The sequence below is a fragment of the Erpetoichthys calabaricus genome, chromosome 2 (assembly GCF_900747795.2).
Source record: "Erpetoichthys calabaricus chromosome 2, fErpCal1.3, whole genome shotgun sequence".
NCBI classification, from domain to species: domain Eukaryota; kingdom Metazoa; phylum Chordata; class Cladistia; order Polypteriformes; family Polypteridae; genus Erpetoichthys; species Erpetoichthys calabaricus.
Window position 1 is genome coordinate 280,297,557 of NC_041395.2, and position 21,106 is coordinate 280,318,662.

Sequence of the window (21,106 nt, forward strand, 5' to 3'; positions counted from 1 at the left end):
TAATGAGGATTTATTTGAATTGTATGTCCAGTATGTACTGCACTTATGAAATTAAAAATCAGCCTCGGAAAGTTAACACTTATAATTAAATCAGGTCATTCATGTTGCACCTTTGATTTTCTAAAATGGAATCCTGAGGTGCATTCTGGTAGAACTTTATTGGAAGGAACTCATGTCGTACCACTGCTCCCTCTTTTCAGGTGAGAATGGAACCTTTCATGAAGACTATCTGGCTTTGTAGGTCAATTTCCTTTCATAAATCATAAGGGCAAAGCTAATTTGTGATCTCTTAATTCCTTCTTCCAAATAACTCTTTAACTCTCTTTGTGCAACACAGGGCCATGGTGAGATGAAACCTATTTTGTCAGCATCAGGCATAAAGCAGGCAGCCACTGAACATTTTTACTACATTAAAAAATCATTTCTGAGCAACTAATCAACCAAAACTGGAGTTTCTTGGGACATGGGAGAAATAATCTGGGCAGAACCCAGGCTAGTGTTTAAAATTGGCATTCTTGTGTTCTAAGTCACCACAATTAACCACTATATCACCAGGCCTGTTACAGGAAAAACACTCTTTCAGCACCTGTTTAATTGTAAAAACAGGGTCATAACATGGATGGATAGATGAAAGAACTGAAAATAAAGTTTTCAGCTGATTATTACCTCAGAATCATAGTCCGCAATAATCCATGGGAAGACAGGATACTGCATGAGGTCATTGTAGGTACGGCCAGCCGAGGTATTTAAGTACATGATATATTCAAAATTGCTTAACTCCCCTTTCTATAAAATAAAGATGAAGAAGCAAAATGGTTACAATAAAAATATCAGTATTTCACATACACTAGATATGTATTTAAATAAAAAAGAACAGGCCCAACCTGCCAGCTCTGGAGGGCTGTCTTTTCAACCATGGTGTGCTTCCTACAAGAAGGTCATATAGAATTAGCAGAGGTCATGGCAAAAACTTAATGAAAGAAACTGTAATTAGAGGTTTAATTCAAAACCAAAAATCTTTTAACAAAAAAGCAAGAGCATAAAGAAGTTATGACAGCACACAAAGAGATGATAAATACAACATGTTCTGGCACCAACAGGCAAAGTTTCAGTTACGTTATAAGCTAATGATTTATTTTTGATAACCACCGTCTACCAAGAGGAAAGCATAGTGTTTATAATATGTAGCACTGTTATCTTACAGTAAAGTAGGCTTGTACCCAATACTTCTGGCATAAGCTCCAGCCACCTGTGACATGTCAGTCCAATATTTTAGAGAAACAGAGAGAAGGCTAAAATAAAACTCCAGCATTTCCTTTAGAATTAACATTTTTAAACAAAAGAAAACTCATAGATAGACAACATAGCAGTATTGAACGTGTTAGAAAATGGCTGCTACAAATTAGTATAATGTACATTTATGACTTCATTTAACAAGCCTGCTTTAAAGAAGTACAAGGTTATGATGAAGCATGTAAACAAGTTAGATAAACCACTAATATCTTTATAATTCTCTTTACAAAGTGGAAAAAAAATGTCCTCCGAGTTATTGCTGATAATGCTTTTAATGTTCCTTGAAGTGAGAGAGCAGATTTCCCGACCTTAAACTCTATACCAAGCTTCTATTCTCCTTAAGAAACTGCAACTCTTAAAACCTCCCTGCTACACACTGATATTAAGGCACTAAATAAGGTTCTTTTTTCACCCTTCATCATTTTTCCTGACTAAACAATGGCAGATAATCACTTTAGACTTACAATGTTCTTTATATATGTATATCTATATATATAAAAGCCAATTACCACTGACTCACTCATCATGAAAACTCCCAAACCATGAGGACTTGGAACTTGAAATTTTGGAATGTAGGTTACCCTTGGCTCATAGGTGCTCGCTAAGAAACGGTTTTAAAAATTTCGCGGTCCATGCGAGAAATTTCTTATAGTTTTTTAGACCCGTTCGTATGTCGCTTTTCACGAGAGAACTACTTAACGGATTTAGATTTTTTCTATGATTTGCGTGACCATTCCATTGATTTTGTGACTTTCTCATTACACTAATTATCATAGTTCGCTTGCGGTACCGATTTATTAGCGCAAATCTGAGAGAGACTCACTGGGATGCAGGGAGGGGGGCGGGGCCCTCCTCACTCACGTTTCTGCCTCGGTTAGCGAACGAGAGAACTACTTAACAGATTTAGATCTTTTTTTTCTATAATTTGTATGAACATTCCGGTTGATTTTGCAACTTCTCTCATTGCGTGAAGAATCATAGTTCGCTTCCAGGAGCAATATATTCGCGCTAATCCGAGACAGAGGCAGCAGGCCGAGGGCAGGGGGAAGAGTGACGCCAGATGTAGAGAGCTGGGTGGGGCCATCCTCACTGTCCTGTTTCACTAATACGCGGGCAAAGCCGCAGGGGATGGCTAGTGTATGTATAAATAAACAAAACCTGATCTCACTCTAAGTGACTCAATAGAGATCAATATGATTACTCATTTATCACCTTGCATACATTTGTGTTTTAAATAATCTATCCATCTGGTTCAAATTATTATGCTCTAACTCTAAAGCTTTTGTTCTTATAAACAAAATGGGCCCATTCTCACTCAGAGATTCTTGGTACTATTTTTTTGAGTCAAAGGTTGTCTGCTCACACCAGCTATTGTAAGTGAAGCTTTACATTTTCCACTGGTACAACACCAATACCCAGTAGCTTCAAGCTGCATATTTGTCTTTTAAATTCTGTTTCATTTGATGCACTAAACACATGTACCACTGCATACAACTCACGGCTTGTGTCTGGGCATATGGACAATTACAAAGCCACCTTGTACAATCTAATAAGAGCCGTGAAAGTAACTAAAAAATGATATGGGTAGAAAGTGAAAGGGTAATTTGATCAGTCTGATCCTAGAAGGATGTGACAAGGTCTGCAAACAATAACGGAATATAGAGCAACTACTCCCAGCACAGCGAGTGTCAACAGTTCTCTGGCAGATGAGGTCATTTCTACTTGCACTTCAATGTGAATTCATCTACCGTCAGCCTGAAGTCCAACATATCTGTGGCAGAAGAACCACTCAGTGAAGAAGCATGTCTCACTTTGTCTGGAACACGACATAAGGAGAGCTTTCAGGAAAGTACACACCAGAAATGCTAGGAAGACAGCAGGTCCGGACAGTATTTCAGTACATGTTTACAAGATTATCACCTGGCACTAGCACAGTAATATTTAATGTCTCTTTAACTCAGTCTGTTGTACTAACATGCTTTGAAAGGTCCACCATTGTCCTTGTACCTAAGAAAGCAAGTCCAACCTGTCTGACTACAAACCCGTTACACTAACACCTATAACATTTTTTGAGAAAGACAGAGAGAAAAAGGTTGGGTGCATGTGCTGATATAGCACGTTGTTGCACTGATATAACACGTTGCTGCACCCACCACTCGGAAGAACCACCTCAGGATCCCAAGTCAGGACTGAAAAGCAGCCATGCAGTGGGTGACAGGCCAATCAAAAATCACATGAGACAATTCTCTGCCAAATGCATTGGATCCATTACAGATTGCATATCATTCCAGCAAATCCACAGAGGATGCCATACAGTACTAGACCATCTGGGCAACAAGAGAGGGAATTATGTGTGAATGCTACTTATTGATTGTAGTTCTGCATTTAACACAATAATCCCCTTTAAGATCATCACCAAGCTCAGGAACCTGCATCTGAGCACTTCATTGTGCAGCTGGATTTCCAGACAGGCAGACCCCAGGTGGTTTGAGTGGGTGACCATACCTTATCATCTCTTACTCTCAACACAGGCGCTTCACGGGACTGTGTTCTGAGCCAACTGCTGTACTCCCACTACACATATGACTGCATGGCTGCTCACAAATCTAACATCATTGTCAAGTTTGCTTATGATACAGCTGTGGTATGCCTGGTATCTAACAACAAAGAGCAGGCTGACCTGGAAGAAGTGGAGGGTCTGTCACTCTGGTGTCAGGGCAACAGTCTACTCCTGAATGTGAGCAAGAAAAAGGAGCTGATCGTGGACTTTGGGAGAAAACAGCAGAGGCACTACCATCCCCTCAGTATTAATAGTAATCAGGTGGAGAAGGTGGACAGTTTCAGATAATTTGGTGTCCACATCACATAGGACCTAACCTAGGTCTAAATACACCGATTCTGACAGAAAATATTACTGCCTGGTTTGGGCTCAATAGGGAATGTTGAGCAGTCAGCTAAACATATCACTGTTTGTGCATTCTCTAACTTCAAGGACATCTACACCAAGCAATGTCGGATTAAGCAAAGAAAACTCTCATTGATACCAGCCATCAAAATAAGGCCTCTTTTATGCACTGTGGTCAAGTAAAAGCACTGTTGACTAGTCCAGTTCAGAGAGACAGTCCATATGAAAGTGTCTGGAACTACATAATGCCCAATCATTAACTCTCTTAAATTATTTTTTTTTAGCTATGTCACACATGTGCACATGGGCGGCAGATAAAGGGCTTGAGTAAGGGGAGTTCCGAGTCATACCAGGATGTGGCAGAGTGCACTGACACGTTTTCTCCCTTTCCTGCAGACCATTCACAGGGGATTCCATCTGGCCCTCTTGACGTCACATCCGGGACCGAGCCTATGGAAGAAGACCTTGCCGGCTCCGGCACCTGTGATGTCACATCCGGGCTCGAGCCGATAGCTGACGACCTTCATGAGCCCGACCCCTTTGATCTCCCTTCCTGTCTTCCCCTTTAAAAGCCTCCACCTTTACCCTAATCTCTCAGTTCTGTTTTGGACTTGATTTTGTGCACATCAGTGCTGTGTAACATTCTCACGACTTTGTAGCCAGGATACCAATTATACGGGTGGCTGCCCCAAACCTTGCTATGGCTCTTTGTGGCTTTTGTGACAGCTAATATTTACAAAATCATGTATTACTGTTACTGTCCTTTAATATTCTCTTTAAAGATACAGTCATTGGATTTGAGAAACTAAGCATTTCACTACTTATTGTACTTTATGTGTTGTATGGAACAAAAAAAATGGATTCGATGAAGTGGTCTGCAGGCAGAAGCACACTCAAATCACATGATTTTATTCTCAACAGCTCCTCATATGCAGTCATATTGCAATTGGCCAAGTTGTATTGGTCCTTTCAACTACAGCTTTAGTGAAATATTGGATGTGTGTCATAAGCAATCCAATAAAGATGACTATTTATTGTTGCATTTTCATACATTGTTGGGTCTGTCATGTCTGTGTGCATGCTGCCTTCCAGTATTTTGCTCTTCACCTCCATCAACGCCATGCTATCTTCTCTTTTTTCCATTTGGAAACTGGTGCAGGTTGTGTTATTTTTTTAAAATATGAACCGCAGAACCCATAGCATGGGTTGACTGTGATTTTCCTGTTATGTTCTGTGCTGTTACATTTTATATACCTTATGGAGTGAGATTCATAATGAGTGGCAGCATTGTGCATGTTGGTCATGTGTGCATGTAAGACTTCCATTGTATTTTATGCACATTACAATAAATCTGAACTAATTGCACTAAGTTACATTTTTATCAAAGCCTTAGATTCTTGAAAAAGCCAAGGCCTCCTGCATGCTAATGTTAAGGTCACAAGGCAAAACAACACTTTTCTGTGTCATGTACTTAACACTTTTTGCTTGAAAAATGGGTGCATTTACTAAATTTTAAGGTTTTTGTTTTAACATTTGGATTCTTGCCCTTTGAAAGCCATTATAATCTGCAAAAACAAGCATGATATTTTTTTTAAATGAATAAAAAATATTTCAATTTCAAACACAATTTCATGTGGCAAATTAATATATTCAGCAATTTGTGATCAAATAACTGAAGCTCACTTGTTAGGCCTTATGTGAAGAAATACATAAAGTTTTTAGTCGCCATATTACAAAAAAGCATAGCAGTGCTGGAGAAAGATACTCTATTCACTATGTGAAAGGACAGAAGGAGTGGAATCATTTTAGTTTAAGCAAACAGAGATTGAGAGGTCACACGATTAAAGTTTTTAAAATTATGAAAGGAATTAAGTGCTGTACTTCAACAAGAATGTGAGGACATTGATGGAAACTTGGTAAGGGTAGATCTTATAAAAAACATAAACATTTTGTCTTTCACATTGCATAGGTATACATTAAAGAAATTGTTTTGATTATTCCATGTGATTTTTCACATTTTTGGGCTTTAAATGCAAAAATATAAACTATTTATATCCATCATGTAACATTTTTTTCGCAAAACACATTTTTAGCTGTCAATTATAGTTTTTATTGTTTTTTCGCTTTAATTAATTATACATATTTTAATAATAATTTGTTTCAATTTTAAATTTTCTAAGACTGAAATCTATGTTTTAAGCATAAGAGTTATTTTTTAACACTTATTAAATAAAATGATCACCATTGGTTCATATGTGGAGACCTGAAAGTTCTATGTATCTTACTGGGTCAGCAATGAGGGAATGCAAAATTCCCATATTTTCTCTGTATGTGGGATAGCCGACCCTACATGTTACACTGGGTTCAGAAGGAGTGGTCAGTTAGAAAAAAGCTACAACTAGGGTCAAGAAACATCATCAGACCTCGCTTGCAAGATTTACAAAAAGCGCTCCCATCACCCCGTCATATTAAGTTTGGATTCATGAAGAAGTTTGTCAAAGCTCTATCAAAAAACGGAGCCTTAGTTATGTATTTATTCTGAAAGTTTGTCTGAGGCTTACCTGAAAGACGGCATTTTTCCCAGACCTGATATTAGCAAAATGATTTCTGATGAAGTATTGTGTAGTACAATGAATGGTCTGGAAAGTTTTTAGGTAACAATAATGATCCAAAGTATAAAGACATTGTGAAAAATGTATTAAGTTTAAAAAATTGTGTTGCAACAAGAATCTCAAAGTTCACTTTTTGGATTTGCATTTTCTCCTGAAAATCTTGGAGCAGTGAGGGAAGAAGTGACAAAAACTAGAGAAGCTATACGCTTTACATACACGATTAAAAGTATTAGATTGGCTAAATATTCATATTTTATTGAATTAGATCAACATTGTATACATGAATAAACGGTAATTTGTTATATTTCAATTAAATTTCCTTTCAGTTTTCTACTTAAATGAGACATGATCGAAACATTCCAATTTTTTAACTGTGTTCATGAATGCAAATAAAAATAAATATTCACAAAAACTCAGACCTGTGAATAGAGACCAAGCAGTGTGGAAGACAATGTTACTTTAGGGACTTTCAAAACTTGACTCTGTTATTTTGGAAAATTTAGGCAAATAAGATTGGCAAGCCTCATTGGCATGGATGGTCTGGTCTTGTCAAAGTTGTTCTGATGTTCAAAAGAATATCTAACTCACTACATTTGCCTCAGTAAAAAAAATTAAAAGATATTGTAGTTAACATCACAATATTGCTCCCAGGCTCAGTAACAGTAATCTGTGACAGGCAGAAACAATGCTGACTTACTGAGCATTTGTGAATATTCTTTACATTGCTGACCTTATCATGTTAGGTGATGTGTTTTTTTCCCGTTACTCTCTCTCAATGGGTTCAGTTCCTGCCTCATCTGATTACACTTGCAATCTTTTACTGTGAAATTTGAAACCGTAACTCACATTTCCTCTAACTGTGCAAGTTTCAACATGTTCACCTTATTGTCATCTCTTTAAGTCACAGCACTGTCAGTTTGGGCTTACGTCAATGGGGATTTTGTTTTTCTTTCTTAATCACGAAACTGTCAAACACAAACAAACATATGAAATTAATTTTAATTGTCTGCATTCCTTTACTTTATTTGCTTTCTTTCGTTTTCTTTGTGCTAATTTTCGCAAGGTTTCTTTGTGTACAAAAGAATGTAACTGCAAGATACAAATTAATTAAGGCATTTTTTTTTTTATTTTAAAAAAGTATAAAGTATACCGAGGGCTACCCGAAATATATTATTAATTAAATAAATGTTAGAGATTATGTGAAAATAATCAAACATGATGATGTTGTGATGGATTACTATCAGGATATTAAATAATTAAATAAATAAATGAAGAATAAAGTTCAATAGTGAAGTTGCTACATGCCAAGAACAAGGGAAAACAAAATTCTGTTATTTTTAATTTCATTAGTATGACAGCAGAAATACAAACAAACAAAAGGGAAAAAGGTGATAAATTCATTTAGTGAGATATCTACAGCACAGGAAAAATTATTAACATTACATTATGAAACTAATATATTTGCTGCAACATCTGAAAGCAAATACCTTGGGAATTGTGTTACTCTGTGTCTGCATAGGTATGCCGAACATTTGTACATGTGAAGAATGTGCACATAGTTTATATCAGTGTCACTTGTACTTGTAGTGATATGTAATATGCAGATTTAAAAAAATTGAAGAATATTAGGGCAGCCCTATTATTAGAATGGTCAGTAGTTATCACAATATGTAATCTAATATAGACATTTACAGAAGAATGTTGACTATGCTGTTTCAGCTTTAATATACAGTATATATAATTATATATATAATACACACACTGTATATGTACATAAGGATAGGCAATACCTCATAAGTTTGAAATCTGTTATAAAGTCGAGCTGTCTAAATTCCGTATGTATAATCAAAAACGAAAAAGAGACATTCATGTTAATAAATGAAACACAACATCTTGCCTAAGGACTGAAAAAATAATCTAGGATTTGTACCATCTGGACTTTATTAATAATTACTTATATGACCAATATTAACAGCCTTAACATCCTATCTAAAAAATTAACAATTTTGATCATGTATAAGTTTCTACATAATGCACACTTTTTATGTTTTGTTTTAATGTAATTCTGTGAAATTCTTTTACTATATAATAAATGAATATGTTTACAGATTGTGATAATTAAAAAAAAGTCTATGTAGTTTTGATTAAACATGTTGATTCACTATAAGGTTAACTTTAATTGTGCAAAATTAGACTAAACACCCATGCACCATATGTAATACAGAAGCAAACAATAAAGCAACGCAACAGAGAAACATTTCCTAAGCAGTGCAGTGTCATGCTAATGAGGGCCAGATTTCTGTCACTTAGCAACCAAGTTAAACAAGGAAGAGTGCAGGAATAAGGCTGTACTCAGTCACGTATTGACTAATTGTCTGCAATGTCAAATATGCTTCATCATCAGTTACACTTTCAATGAACAGTTTTTCTTGAAATCTTTTGCTGGGTTGCTAGAGGTCACTGTAACGTATAGGTTCTCTTTTAGAAACAATACAAGACCTAATTTATAATTGACAGGGAAAGAGAAGGAAGAATGTAACACGAAGAGACAAGCCCTGAGAAAACACTACTCTGCCATAACTTGAGAACCAAGAAGTCTTCTTATTTTACAGGACCGAAAACTGAAAGAAGGTAAGAAAAATGTTTAGAAATATCGCTTTGCTTTAAATTCACTATATAAATGGATATATGCTGCAGTAAAATTTTTAGAAATTTCTAAATCATTTTCCCAAAGTAAGCAAGGTGGATTGTGTGTATATAAAGTTGAGTTTATAGTGTTCATACGTTCGGTGTTTTTCTTCCACCCCTAAGATCATGTGGTAAAGGAAAACAAGTAAAATCATGTTACAATGAAGTAGATTGCTTTGATGCTTGCAGTTATTAGTGGGAGATGCCACATCTGAAAGCCCTGGGCTGATTCATGATTCTAAAGAAGGAAAATATAGCCTGCTGGGATAGGCTCCAACTGCCCTGTAACCTTACTCTGGATAAGCGAGTTTGGAAAAAGGATTGATGGAAAATACATGTCAGGTTCACATTTTCTATAACTAATCATATATAATTTTATCTTTGATGCTCTCACCACATTTATGTCAGTCTCCTCTAGACGCTTTTGTTTTCTGCTTATAGTACAAAGACATCTATGTGAATGCTTATTGGCAAATGTGTTTGAATTCTCTCACTGCAATGCTTTTATACAACATATGGAAAATGATCCTCCTTACTGCTTATTACTATTTTGTTATTCTTCAAAAAGTGGGTAATGAGACTGGGCTGGAACTATAGTTTGGTCCCTTCCTGCATAGTTTACATCCCCAAACTTGGACTTTTCTCCAAGTATTTCAGATTTCCTTCACCACTGCAACAATATATTTTTAGGATGATGGCAATTCTAAATTGGCCCAGTAGAACAATGTGCCTTGCAATAGGCTGGCATCACATTCACTTGATGAGTTTTCCTTGTACAGATTCTAACTCACTGCAGCCCTAAAATGAGATTAAGTTGGTTGAGAAAATGGATGGATGGAATACGACTTTTACTGTACTGGCACTATGTGATAGAATGGACACTTATACATGCAATATATAATAATATATATACAATTTAATGCTACCAATTTTAATGACTTCAATTTGCATTGAATTGGACACCATAAAGCATTAACATTAGAGACCTGAAATCAATTTATTATAATGCAAAATTATTCTAATTACTACATGTCCTATAATACTATCAAGTAAACTATGAGTTACTCAAAAAAAAAAACTCTTTATAGACGTATGTCATTGCTGCTCTGACAGCATCAGAAAATATTCAATTTAAATGATATCTTCACTAGTAAATCAAACTAGCATTCCCTACTGGTAATAAACAAAAAAAAAAATGAAATAATACATTTCTGGGAAACTAAAGGCATGTATCCTAAAAAACACTGCAATGAATCATATGGTCCAAAAATGTGTGCAGCCAGCTGAGCCATCCTACCACTAATTTAAACTTCATACCAAAAGTCCAGAATGTATTTTCACAAAAACGTCTTTTGTTAAATTAAAAGCTCTAAATGATCATTAAAGGTTTTTTAATTTTGTCATGATGTGAATTGTAAATAACAATGGGCTACTAACTACTATTTTTCATATTTGTTAGTTTTAAGGTACTGTAAATGAAAAACATTTACAGTACAGAACAGACATTTGCATATACTAGTGATGTCTTCTTTTACTTTATGAACACTTCTGTTGATTCTTCCTACCCCGGTTTTATGATATTTCAGTTGGTTTTAATATAAACACTGATTTATGTACAACTACAAATAAACAAACTTAATTTTATATAATGTCTTTATATAGTGGACATCATTCCAAATCACTTTACAAGTACAGAAGCATAGTATTTTACAACTGCTCATAAGTAGAATAGAATAGCTTATGTGTATGATTAAGAGATACAATATTTGTTGTGAGCCAAATGAAACCTAAAAGATTTCCCTTAATTTCAGCTGTGGTTTCAGGCCTAAGCTTTGCGCAAAATGTCAGCACAAAACATACTCACAAAGTACAAGTAGCACAGAAAAATCATAGTGAAGTATATCATACAAAAATTTCTAGAGGCTTAACTTTGTAATTCTCTCAATTTTCAGAATTAAAGTTAACACAACATAAATGCAAATGTGGAACAGACATCGTCTATTTATACCTCCTGTAGAATATTAGGGTAAAAGGGCTCTGCTTATCCAGCTCAGGACTGTGGAGGAGTACTGGCTATCCCAGCAATCCCTGGGTATAGCATAACTGAATGTTTAAGTGCAGAATTTTTCCATGTATTTAAAAGAAGCATATTTAAGGAGGTGGCATGGTGGTGCTGTGGTTAACACTGTTGCTTCACAGCTTGAAGAATGTAGTTTAAACTGCTGGACCTATCATATCTATGATGTATTTAAATGTTCTTCCTGAAATAGCATTTTTTAAACCATGACTCTTTTTATCACATTGCAAAGATGTGTCTTAAATTATTTGGTGATTGACCCATCCTGAGTGACCATGACTACCACTGGATGGAACCCCATGCAGGCAACTGGCACCTCTAAATTGTATCGGTGTGGTGTGAGTTATTGTGAGTGTGCCTGGTGATGGACTGACATTTCCACCAGATATGTTTCTTATTTGTGCCTGGAGAGCCAAGTTCCTCATGACTCTGCGATTGTAAACACGACTGATTAAGAAACACTGATCATATTTTTATTTTATGTGGCATCTTTCATAATCAACATTGTTCCAAAGATTTTCATGTGCAAAACTATGACGGCTTTTAGGCAAAAAAGTGAGTCTGCAACAAACTGCAACTTTTGCATTTTTGGCTCTACTTTTCTACACATATATTTGTTAAGGTATGAATTTTGCTACTGGCAATGTTACAATCTTTGCTTTATTATTGCAAAAAATAACCTCTAAAACACAATTTTCAAATTCTGTAGGTATACAATTAGCATGGTCATTTTCTAGCTCATTCTGCACACATTTCCCCCACCAAAATTTTGTAAACATGTTTCAGACAAGGATAACATTAGCTTTAATATGCCAGAAAAAGCAAAGAATTCTTATTGTTTTTATTACTATTATATATCATATAGAAGAGACTGGTACAATTACGGAACAAAGCCCTTTAATAATACTCATCGAAGAAGCGCTTTTACTCTCATTTTCTTTGGGTACAGAAGATCATTACTTTTCCAGTTGAGATATCAAGTATAAAATGTGTTTGGAAGTTCTTTATATATTTTGAAAATAATGACATTGAAATCATTTATTGGTTATTACTTGTTTCTTTTTATATACGTGCTATATGCAGAGATACACACACACACACAGTTATGAACTCAAATATTGCTAAACACATATTAAACAATATCACATGGACATACATATAAATTATACACAGATTAAGTCCAATTGTTCTGTTTTGTGCATAATACAAATTACCTAAACTACATCAGTTTCTTTTTGTGCTCTCCTTCGAAGCCCTGAATATGATTAATGAGCAGCCAAAGGGCCTGAAGTATTTATAATGAATCCTTTGTAATGGGGAGGTGTGTAGCATCAAAGCCCACATCATATCCAAAAACAATCATTTATCACGGCCCTGATTTGACTTCATGAATTTCCACTCTACTGTGAAAAAAAAAATCACTGATCGCTCAACTGTAACACTTGTTAGTTTCTGCTTACTATCAACAGTCATTTTGTTTTAACTGAATGAACTACTCATCATTTCTTTATTTGGTTTATTAGCTGTAAATTAGAAAAAGATATAGTTTATCAACCTTGACTTCGTATATGAATAATTAAGTAAAATCCAGCCCAGTTCCTATTAGTACTCTGAAGTATACGAAGAATTAGAAACTGCTCCTTGTATGGCTTTTACAAATGCAGCTATCAGGTGGGGGCTGAATTCTGTTTTATTAAGTTTGACTTGATTGTATAGAATGTTTTTCTTTGTTTAATAACTTGATTATATGGAATGTTATTTTCCTCCAATAAATAAACAAATTCAGCTAGAGCACTTTATTTTACTCAGTTTCAGCTTTACTAAAACATTGAGAGTTAAGTCTAATGAACAACTCAAAGTAATCTTCATGCAAAGAACAATAATCAGAACAAAAATTCCTTTTCATTAAAGACGGTGTAGACTATGTAGTTTTTAGTGTTAATGATCATTTGATTCAGAAGGGGTAGAACTAACTGGCATGAAAGGCAATTGTTGACTTTTCTTAATTTTACACAGAATAATATATGTTTTCAAATATACACATATGTTATGGATGCCTTATAGAACACAGATGAGATAAGAAAATATTAATATTTAGAAAATAAAAAAATAATGTAAAATATACTCTTTTTCTTTTTCCATTCAGGAAAATGGCAAAAGGAAAGAAAAAAGCAGGACCAAAAGGAAAGAAAATCACCCTTAAAATGGCCAAAAGCTCCATAAAGATGACAGTTGATGGCAAAAGACGACTTGACCTCAGCAACATGGGCATTGCAACATTCCCCAAATGCTTACTTAAACTGGCAGATGTGGAGGAGCTCGATCTTAGCAGAAATATGCTCACAAAAATTCCAGAGTATATTGAAAAGTTTCAGAATCTGCGCTGGCTTGATTTACACAGTAACCATATCGAAAAGATCCCAGACAGCATTGGGCAACTACAAAACCTATATTATCTCAATCTTTGCAATAACAAATTGACAGCAAATTCAATCCCCATTGAAATCAGCCAGCTAAAGAACATGCGTCATCTGAATCTTGGAATGAATGAATTTGAATGCATCCCAACAACAATCGCAGCTCTGAAAGAACTGCAGGAATTGGGTCTTTTTGACAATAAGCTCACCACCCTCCCTGAAAATGTTGCAAAGCTCCCAAAGCTCAAAAAGGTTAATACCAAACGGAATCCATTCCCACAGCCAGCAGAGGAAGAAGAGTTGGACCCCATAAAACGTGTAGAGAGCCTTTACTTGGTTCATGAAGATAAACTGTGTGTGCCATGTTCGAAAAAGTGCAAAGATGAAAGGGAGAAGTTGAACAAAATGAAAACATGTACATCTTCACAAAAGAAAGTAAATTTTACTGGGCTTATTACCCCAAATTCCATAGCTCAAGAAACCCAAGCAGTGTGGAGGTAAATAAATCTAATCAGGAAAAAAATGTTAAAAAAAATTAATAAACCTAACCTAATAAACCTAATTAGATAGATAGATAGATAGATAGATAGATAGATAGATAGATAGATAGATAGATAGATAGATAGATAGAGTGCATAATAAATACTGTACATACAGAATTAATTTTCATACAAAGGTATACAGTTAATCCTGAATGATACAGCTGAAATTAATTTTATCTATCTGCAAATATAGCCATTCACTACATTTTGGGAAACCATCACTTTGGAAGCGCATAGCTTGTTATGATTAGTGTTGTTCAAATCACAAATATTCTGAGGCTTTTTTCCTAAGCAAAATACATCAAGGTGAAATTTTCTTACACTTTAAGCATATGCTGTGCCAAAGAACCTAAGCGTGTCATCTAGACATTTACAGTCCATACGTTTCTATCCAACTTTCCTTTACATACTCAAAAGGCATAAAATCAAAATCTTACTAAAGATTATATGTCTTTTAAAATAAAAGTATGAATTAACCTAATGTTCGGATTCAGCGGGTTGGAAAATGGATGGATTAACCTAATGAGAGAATAAAATACATGCTTGAAGCCATTAATGTTTTCAATGGTATTATTTTTTTTTTTTTGAGATTGCACTAAAAAGTCTGTTTAGAATCATGAAGACAAGGAAAGTATTGGCCACTAAATGTATCTACATGAACAACACTACAAGAACCTACTTATTCAAATTCCTGAACACAGGAAAAGGTGCTTCGCAGGTATCCTGAAGGCACTAAAACAAGCTTTGGCCCAAGATGAAGACTACATAATTTAGTAACACTTTTGTTTAAGTATGGCAAAAATTTATCTGTTACTCATTTACTCTTATGTAGCAAGATCTTAACAAAGGCTTCTTTTGGTCGTCATAAAGTATCTATCTATCTATCTATCTATCTATCTATCTATCTATCTATCTATCTATCTATCTATCTATCTATCTATCTATCTATCTATCTATCTATCTATCTATCTATCTATCTATCTATCTATCTATCTATCTATCTATCTATCTATCTAACAGTTATAAAACATCAGCAGATAGGTTATTCATCTCTGTGCAGTGTTGCATATTGACATGATGGTAAAATGATTTGTTAATATGAAGGATTCACCGGTCTGATGCTAAATATATAATATCATCGTCTCAGTTAAGCCACTCTGAAGTGAAATTGTGTTAGTCGGCCACATTGCAAAGATGAATAAATACTTTACTGATGCTTTGTTACTGAAGTGTTATGAAGACCCAAAAAAGTGTTTGTTAAGGTCATGCTACATAAAAGTAAATGAGTAATAGATACAATATTCACAGTACCTAAACTAAAGTGTTACTCATAATTTTTATGTTACTGATCCAAACTTATAACCTGCAATACAGAAGAACAAAAATTGTGAAAAGCAGAAATACTGATAGATATTGATAAATGTATAACAGAATAATAAAATATAATATGCTGCCATATTTGTGCTTATACTCTAGGGCTGTTTGCTTTAAAAATGAATCTTTATAGCTGTGCCCTGTAAAAGATATATGTATATGAAGTATGCAGTACATGAAATTGAGGAAAATTTCTGAAAGTGAAACGTAACAGTCAGATAGACAAACAATCCAAAAGGAAAGGTACCGATATTCTAAATACAATACAATAATTACAGATATGAAAACAGAAAAGTTTCTACTTATAAATCTACAATAATCAAACAAACCATTTTTCACAAATTCACACTTCCTCATATGAGAACGGTAGATTGTTTATTCCAGTATAACTGAATGGGAGGTGTTTAAGTTTTCCCAGGGCTTCTAACTAATGATTTGCCAACTGTAATACAACTCTCCTCTCCATCCATGGTTTCAAATACAGAATCCCAGAATTATACCTGATTACAAAATGCTAAACACAACCTGCCAAGCATCAATAAGCAGTAATGAAAAAATATATAGGAGCTAAACTAAACTAGGCTAAAAAAATGCAAAATTATTTTAAATGCCGATGGTAAAGACTTCTACTGGAAACTGCAATGCTTACAAATCAACAGAGGATTGTACTTTATGTACAGGTTGTTGCTCTCCACTAACATACACACAAGATATACATTAACACCACAAACCAGCAATAACACTGAAACAGTAAGGCCAGTAAATGTGGTCAGCGTCATACACAAACTAGTCTAAATAACAATCTTGTGCTACATAATTTTCTTGGGAATCAGTTTTGCCTATTTTGGGTTTATCTTGGCTGCCACCTAAAACAACAACATGTCCAAACTCCTTTCTTTTCACATCATTTCTCTATGGTTCTGGACAATTATACATTTTCAGACATCTACCTGGTATAAATTAGTCTCATTTCATGTAGGCATTTCTGAGGCCATTATACAATGCTATTGTCTCATAGAGCTGTATCCTTAATCAAGCAACGTTTTTTATCTAATAAAAACTAACTGTTCATCACTGCTTTAACTGTGTATGTGGGCTCCCGGTGCAGTGACTACATCAATCGCCAGTAAATAATGATTCAAATCATACACAGTCGATAAAAATCATATTTCATTGTGAAACTAAATTAGCTATGATATAATCAGATTAAAAAATCATTTTTTTAATAAACCTAATCAAGATGTTACTGTAAAAAAATCATAATAATTCTAATTTTTACCAATTATTCCTGACAATAACATGCAGTATATATAAGGTAAGAGAGGAATTACAAATGTAAGCAGAAATTAGAACTTAAAGAATGACTCAGCAGATGTTCTTCATGATTGCAACTGAGAAATAAATAAATAAATAAAAATGGAAACAAAAAAGTGCATTAATATAAAATAAAAGAGGCCCAATCTCAGCTGATAGATTTATAAGCACATGGTCTGATCGACAAACTAGACAATGTACAACTTTTCAAGATACATACAACTAAAATCCTGGAAAAAAAGAAAATTCTGGTTGAGATATGTAAGAATTGAGGATTTTCTAAAAGATTATTTTTAAATGTGGTTCTTACTTAGTTTTTACATGGAGATATGCCTTTGATTCTGCATATTCTTTATATTCTGTAATTATCCCAGGACATTGTAATATTGACTAGTGAAATGAGGTAAACTCTACCCAGCTTTCTCTACTTACAAATGTGAAAAGAAACATCTCCAACTTAACATTTTTGTTAGCAGTGTACTGATTACTCTGGCCATTTAATGTTTCATTTAAAAAATCATTTTAGTTTACATATTATAGCCTCTATGTGTTATTTTACTTTACTGGTATTGTACGTTAAGCACAAAGCTCAATTATGCCAATATAAAAGCACTGCATATCTGTAGTTGGTATATTAAAAGACAATGCTACTGTTGGCCAAGCTCTGTGTGATTTTATTTCCATTTGGATACACTTGAAGGACTCACAATAATTTTATTTTAAGCGATAAAATATTAAGGGATAATTATGGGATGCAAGCACACCAAACTGTACAAATGCTGCACTGTACACACATCTGAAATGCTTACTGGTAAATAAACATGTGGTTTCGAGATGTTAGTGTATTTTAACCTATTAATAGACATAATACTAACAAACATTAACATAATATTTACTGTTACTCTGTTACTTTTTTAGTTATTACTTTTCTCATTTTGACTGTCCAAAACATGGTAATTATAATGTTTTCTTAAACAGGAATAAATACTCAGGACTTAAATATATTTAAAATAAATAAAATAATGTAAACATACCTAGTTGGCCGGATCTCTTTGGTATATTTTAATATAATGAATTTTCAAAAGCTACTGTAGTTTACTTAGATTAGTACTTTTGCTATTACTATTAAATATAAAACATGAAAAACCAAGCAAAAAAGGACTTTGAAACAAATTCATCATGTTTTAAACAGACAGGAGGAGAAATCTAATTTTCTTACAGAACACAATTCTTCTTCTTCTTCTTCAAAACTACTTTGTTACGTTAACATTTTGATTGTTATTTTGCAATGTATAGTATATTAAGGGTTTTTGAACAGTTCCAAGGCTCCAAACAAAATACACTTTTCTGTATATGAACAAACACGAAAAATAAATATTCATTTAGCAAACTAGCAGAGTATGCCAGATAAGGCTTTTTACTTTTGTGAGGAATGCAGTGTAGGTCTTATACATTTTTTTTCTTGAAGTTATGCTTACTTAATGACACAAAATGTAGCAATATAAAATGCAAAATGTTAAGAAATAAACATGAAGCAGATAATAGCAGCATTAAAAAGAAGAAGCTCTATTTATATTTTTTGTTTTTACAAGAACAGGAGTGCTAATGCTCCAAACAGAACATCTCTTGAAGAAAGGCTGTAGCAACACTGGATATCTCTTGGAGATTCCTAAGTGTACCCCATGTGCACAATATCACATAAGTAGAGTGAAAAACTACAGGATCTTGCTGCCATTATGAGGAGCCTCTTGAAGCCTTTTCATGCTTTTTAATTGGGCACCAGTGAAAGACTGTGAATTGCTGTCAGCACTGAAGATGAACTTGTGCTTTGTCCCAAGAAAAAGTTAAGGTTGGTACAGACTGTTAAGTGTTGATCCAATTATATGTTTATTATAAAAAGCCCCAGAGGCAGAAAATATACTTCATCAGTAAAGTATGCTACAGGCTTCCTCTGCGTGTCGACATATCAATTAGCTCTCTTATGTTTTAAAAGTGTCTAAGCTGATATAACTGTGGGATGCATTCGATCTTACCGCACATTAATAATGGCTTCAGTGACCCCTTTCCCTTTTAATGAAGGTACAGCAGAGCAAAACCTAAGTAAAAGCAGAAAATCAATTTCACTCTCCAAGATGGGCACATCAGAAATTGACAACGGAAACTCTTTTAGTGCTCTCTGACTTTACCTCTTAAAGGCTGCGATTTGATCTTTATTCTGAAACACAAGGAACAGAGAATGTCCACTAGTCATAAATATTTCCAGTGCATTGTCCTGCAATAAAAAAACACCAAAAACAAACAAATAAATAAATACACAAGTATAAAATTACCAGCACCGGCCAAAGTAGAGCCACATCACAAATTTCTGTTGTACAGGATTTCTTCTTAACCTGAACATTAAAACTCTCATACTCTAGCTAGAATTAAATGAAAATAAATGAATAAAGTCAATATTTTATATTTTTTTAATATTTGGAATATATGAAAGAATTTTAATGACGAGTGTGACTGCTATATCTCAAAGAAGATGTGGCATCTAATAATGTACTAGTATCTAAAAATTAAACTTTCCTTAAATATACTGTAAGTGTCAGAGCCAAGTCTGCTTTGGGATTCTAAAGCTATGTATAATATGAAAATATAGATATTTGAAACTAATATGGCAAGAATAAAAAAAGCAGTATGTACATTTTTATCATTTTTCACTTTAGTTTTTCTATTTGTAACTTGAAATTATACATTTTTTAAAATACTAGTATTATATTTAAATAAATACAATTACAACAGTAAAATAAATATGTCATAGGAAATACCTGGGCTACAAGAGCTTTTGTTTATATCTCTGCTAAAAAATAAAATAAAAAGAACAACAAGCAGAATGAAAGCCCAGGGTATGACTGCAACAGAGAAGCATTTTTAAACAGCTACACTGTACATACATAAAAAAAAACAAAAACTACCCAGGAAACTGTATTCTTGTATTAAGCACTCAGGTAAGAAAATGAGAGAATGTTCTGATTACATAACCATTCCCAATCTGAACACATTCACAACAATTTTCATATTCCAATAAATTACACACAGGAATGAATACCTGATGAAGGAATCTTCTGTAATGTATTTCTTTGATTTCATGAAAAGGATACCTGCAGCAGGTAGGTGTTTCTCCAGGTACTGCTTTATTAAACAAGCTACAAATGAAGGAATTTCTAACACTGAAACAAAATAAGTATGCAAATCGTAATTAATGACTGAGATTTCAAATAGGAGCAGAACAATTTAAAAACAAAAAAGCCAAAAGCACCAAAGTTTTGCTGTGTTTAAGCATGTAAAGACTTAATATGATAAAACCTCACTTTACCTGGAAGGATGATGAATTTTACAAAAGACATTGTTGGAGTCAGAAAGTGTGAAATTTTCACATATGTAGAAATCAGCTTTACCAAACATCAGCACCCCCTCTGCTATGACATGGCCTTTCAGGATTGCCACTGACAGCTTTATATTTATCTGAAAAGCAGTGCAGTGAAATTTAAATGAAAAAGGTAAAATAAATCTGGCATCATCTAAAATAATTAAAACTTTCAGTTATATTTGATCAAAACAGCATGGTAGCGCGGCTTCATCATTGATGCAGCATTCTGGGATCAAATCCTGCGTCCACTTATTGCCCAACTGGAGTTTATAAGTTTTCCAAATGTCTCTGCAGATTTCTTCTGGGTACTCCAATGTTCTTGCCTCATCCCCAAAACCAAGCTTTGGCTAATTGGTACATCAGTATAGGACCCTCATTAGTGTATATGTGCGTGAGTGGGCTCTGTGATGGCAGAAGGCAGGGCTTTTCCTTGTGCAAAGTGCAGTCAGATAGGTTTGGGATTCTTGCA

General features: G+C 34.2%; 2 protein-coding genes across 2 annotated transcripts in view; one reads left to right on the forward strand and one right to left on the reverse strand.

Moving 5' to 3' along the window:
- wdfy4 (WDFY family member 4) overlaps positions 1–21,106 on the reverse strand; it is a 204,653-nt gene that overhangs the window by 23,436 nt on the left and 160,111 nt on the right. The window contains exons 44-49 of the mRNA XM_051923799.1: positions 20,584–20,732; positions 20,317–20,437; positions 19,409–19,494; positions 19,256–19,318; positions 885–927; positions 667–786 (exon numbers count right to left, since the gene is read on the reverse strand). Coding sequence (XP_051779759.1) covers positions 667–786; positions 885–927; positions 19,256–19,318; positions 19,409–19,494; positions 20,317–20,437; positions 20,584–20,732 — 582 coding nt within the window. The remainder of the gene's footprint in view (positions 1–666; positions 787–884; positions 928–19,255; positions 19,319–19,408; positions 19,495–20,316; positions 20,438–20,583; positions 20,733–21,106) is intronic.
- On the forward strand, positions 9,131–15,396 carry lrrc18a (leucine rich repeat containing 18a). Its single transcript, XM_028795621.2, has 2 exons — positions 9,131–9,441; positions 13,722–15,396. The coding sequence occupies exon 2, from the start codon at positions 13,726–13,728 to the stop codon at positions 14,491–14,493; it is 768 nt and encodes a 255-aa protein (XP_028651454.1). The 5' UTR covers positions 9,131–9,441; positions 13,722–13,725; the 3' UTR covers positions 14,494–15,396.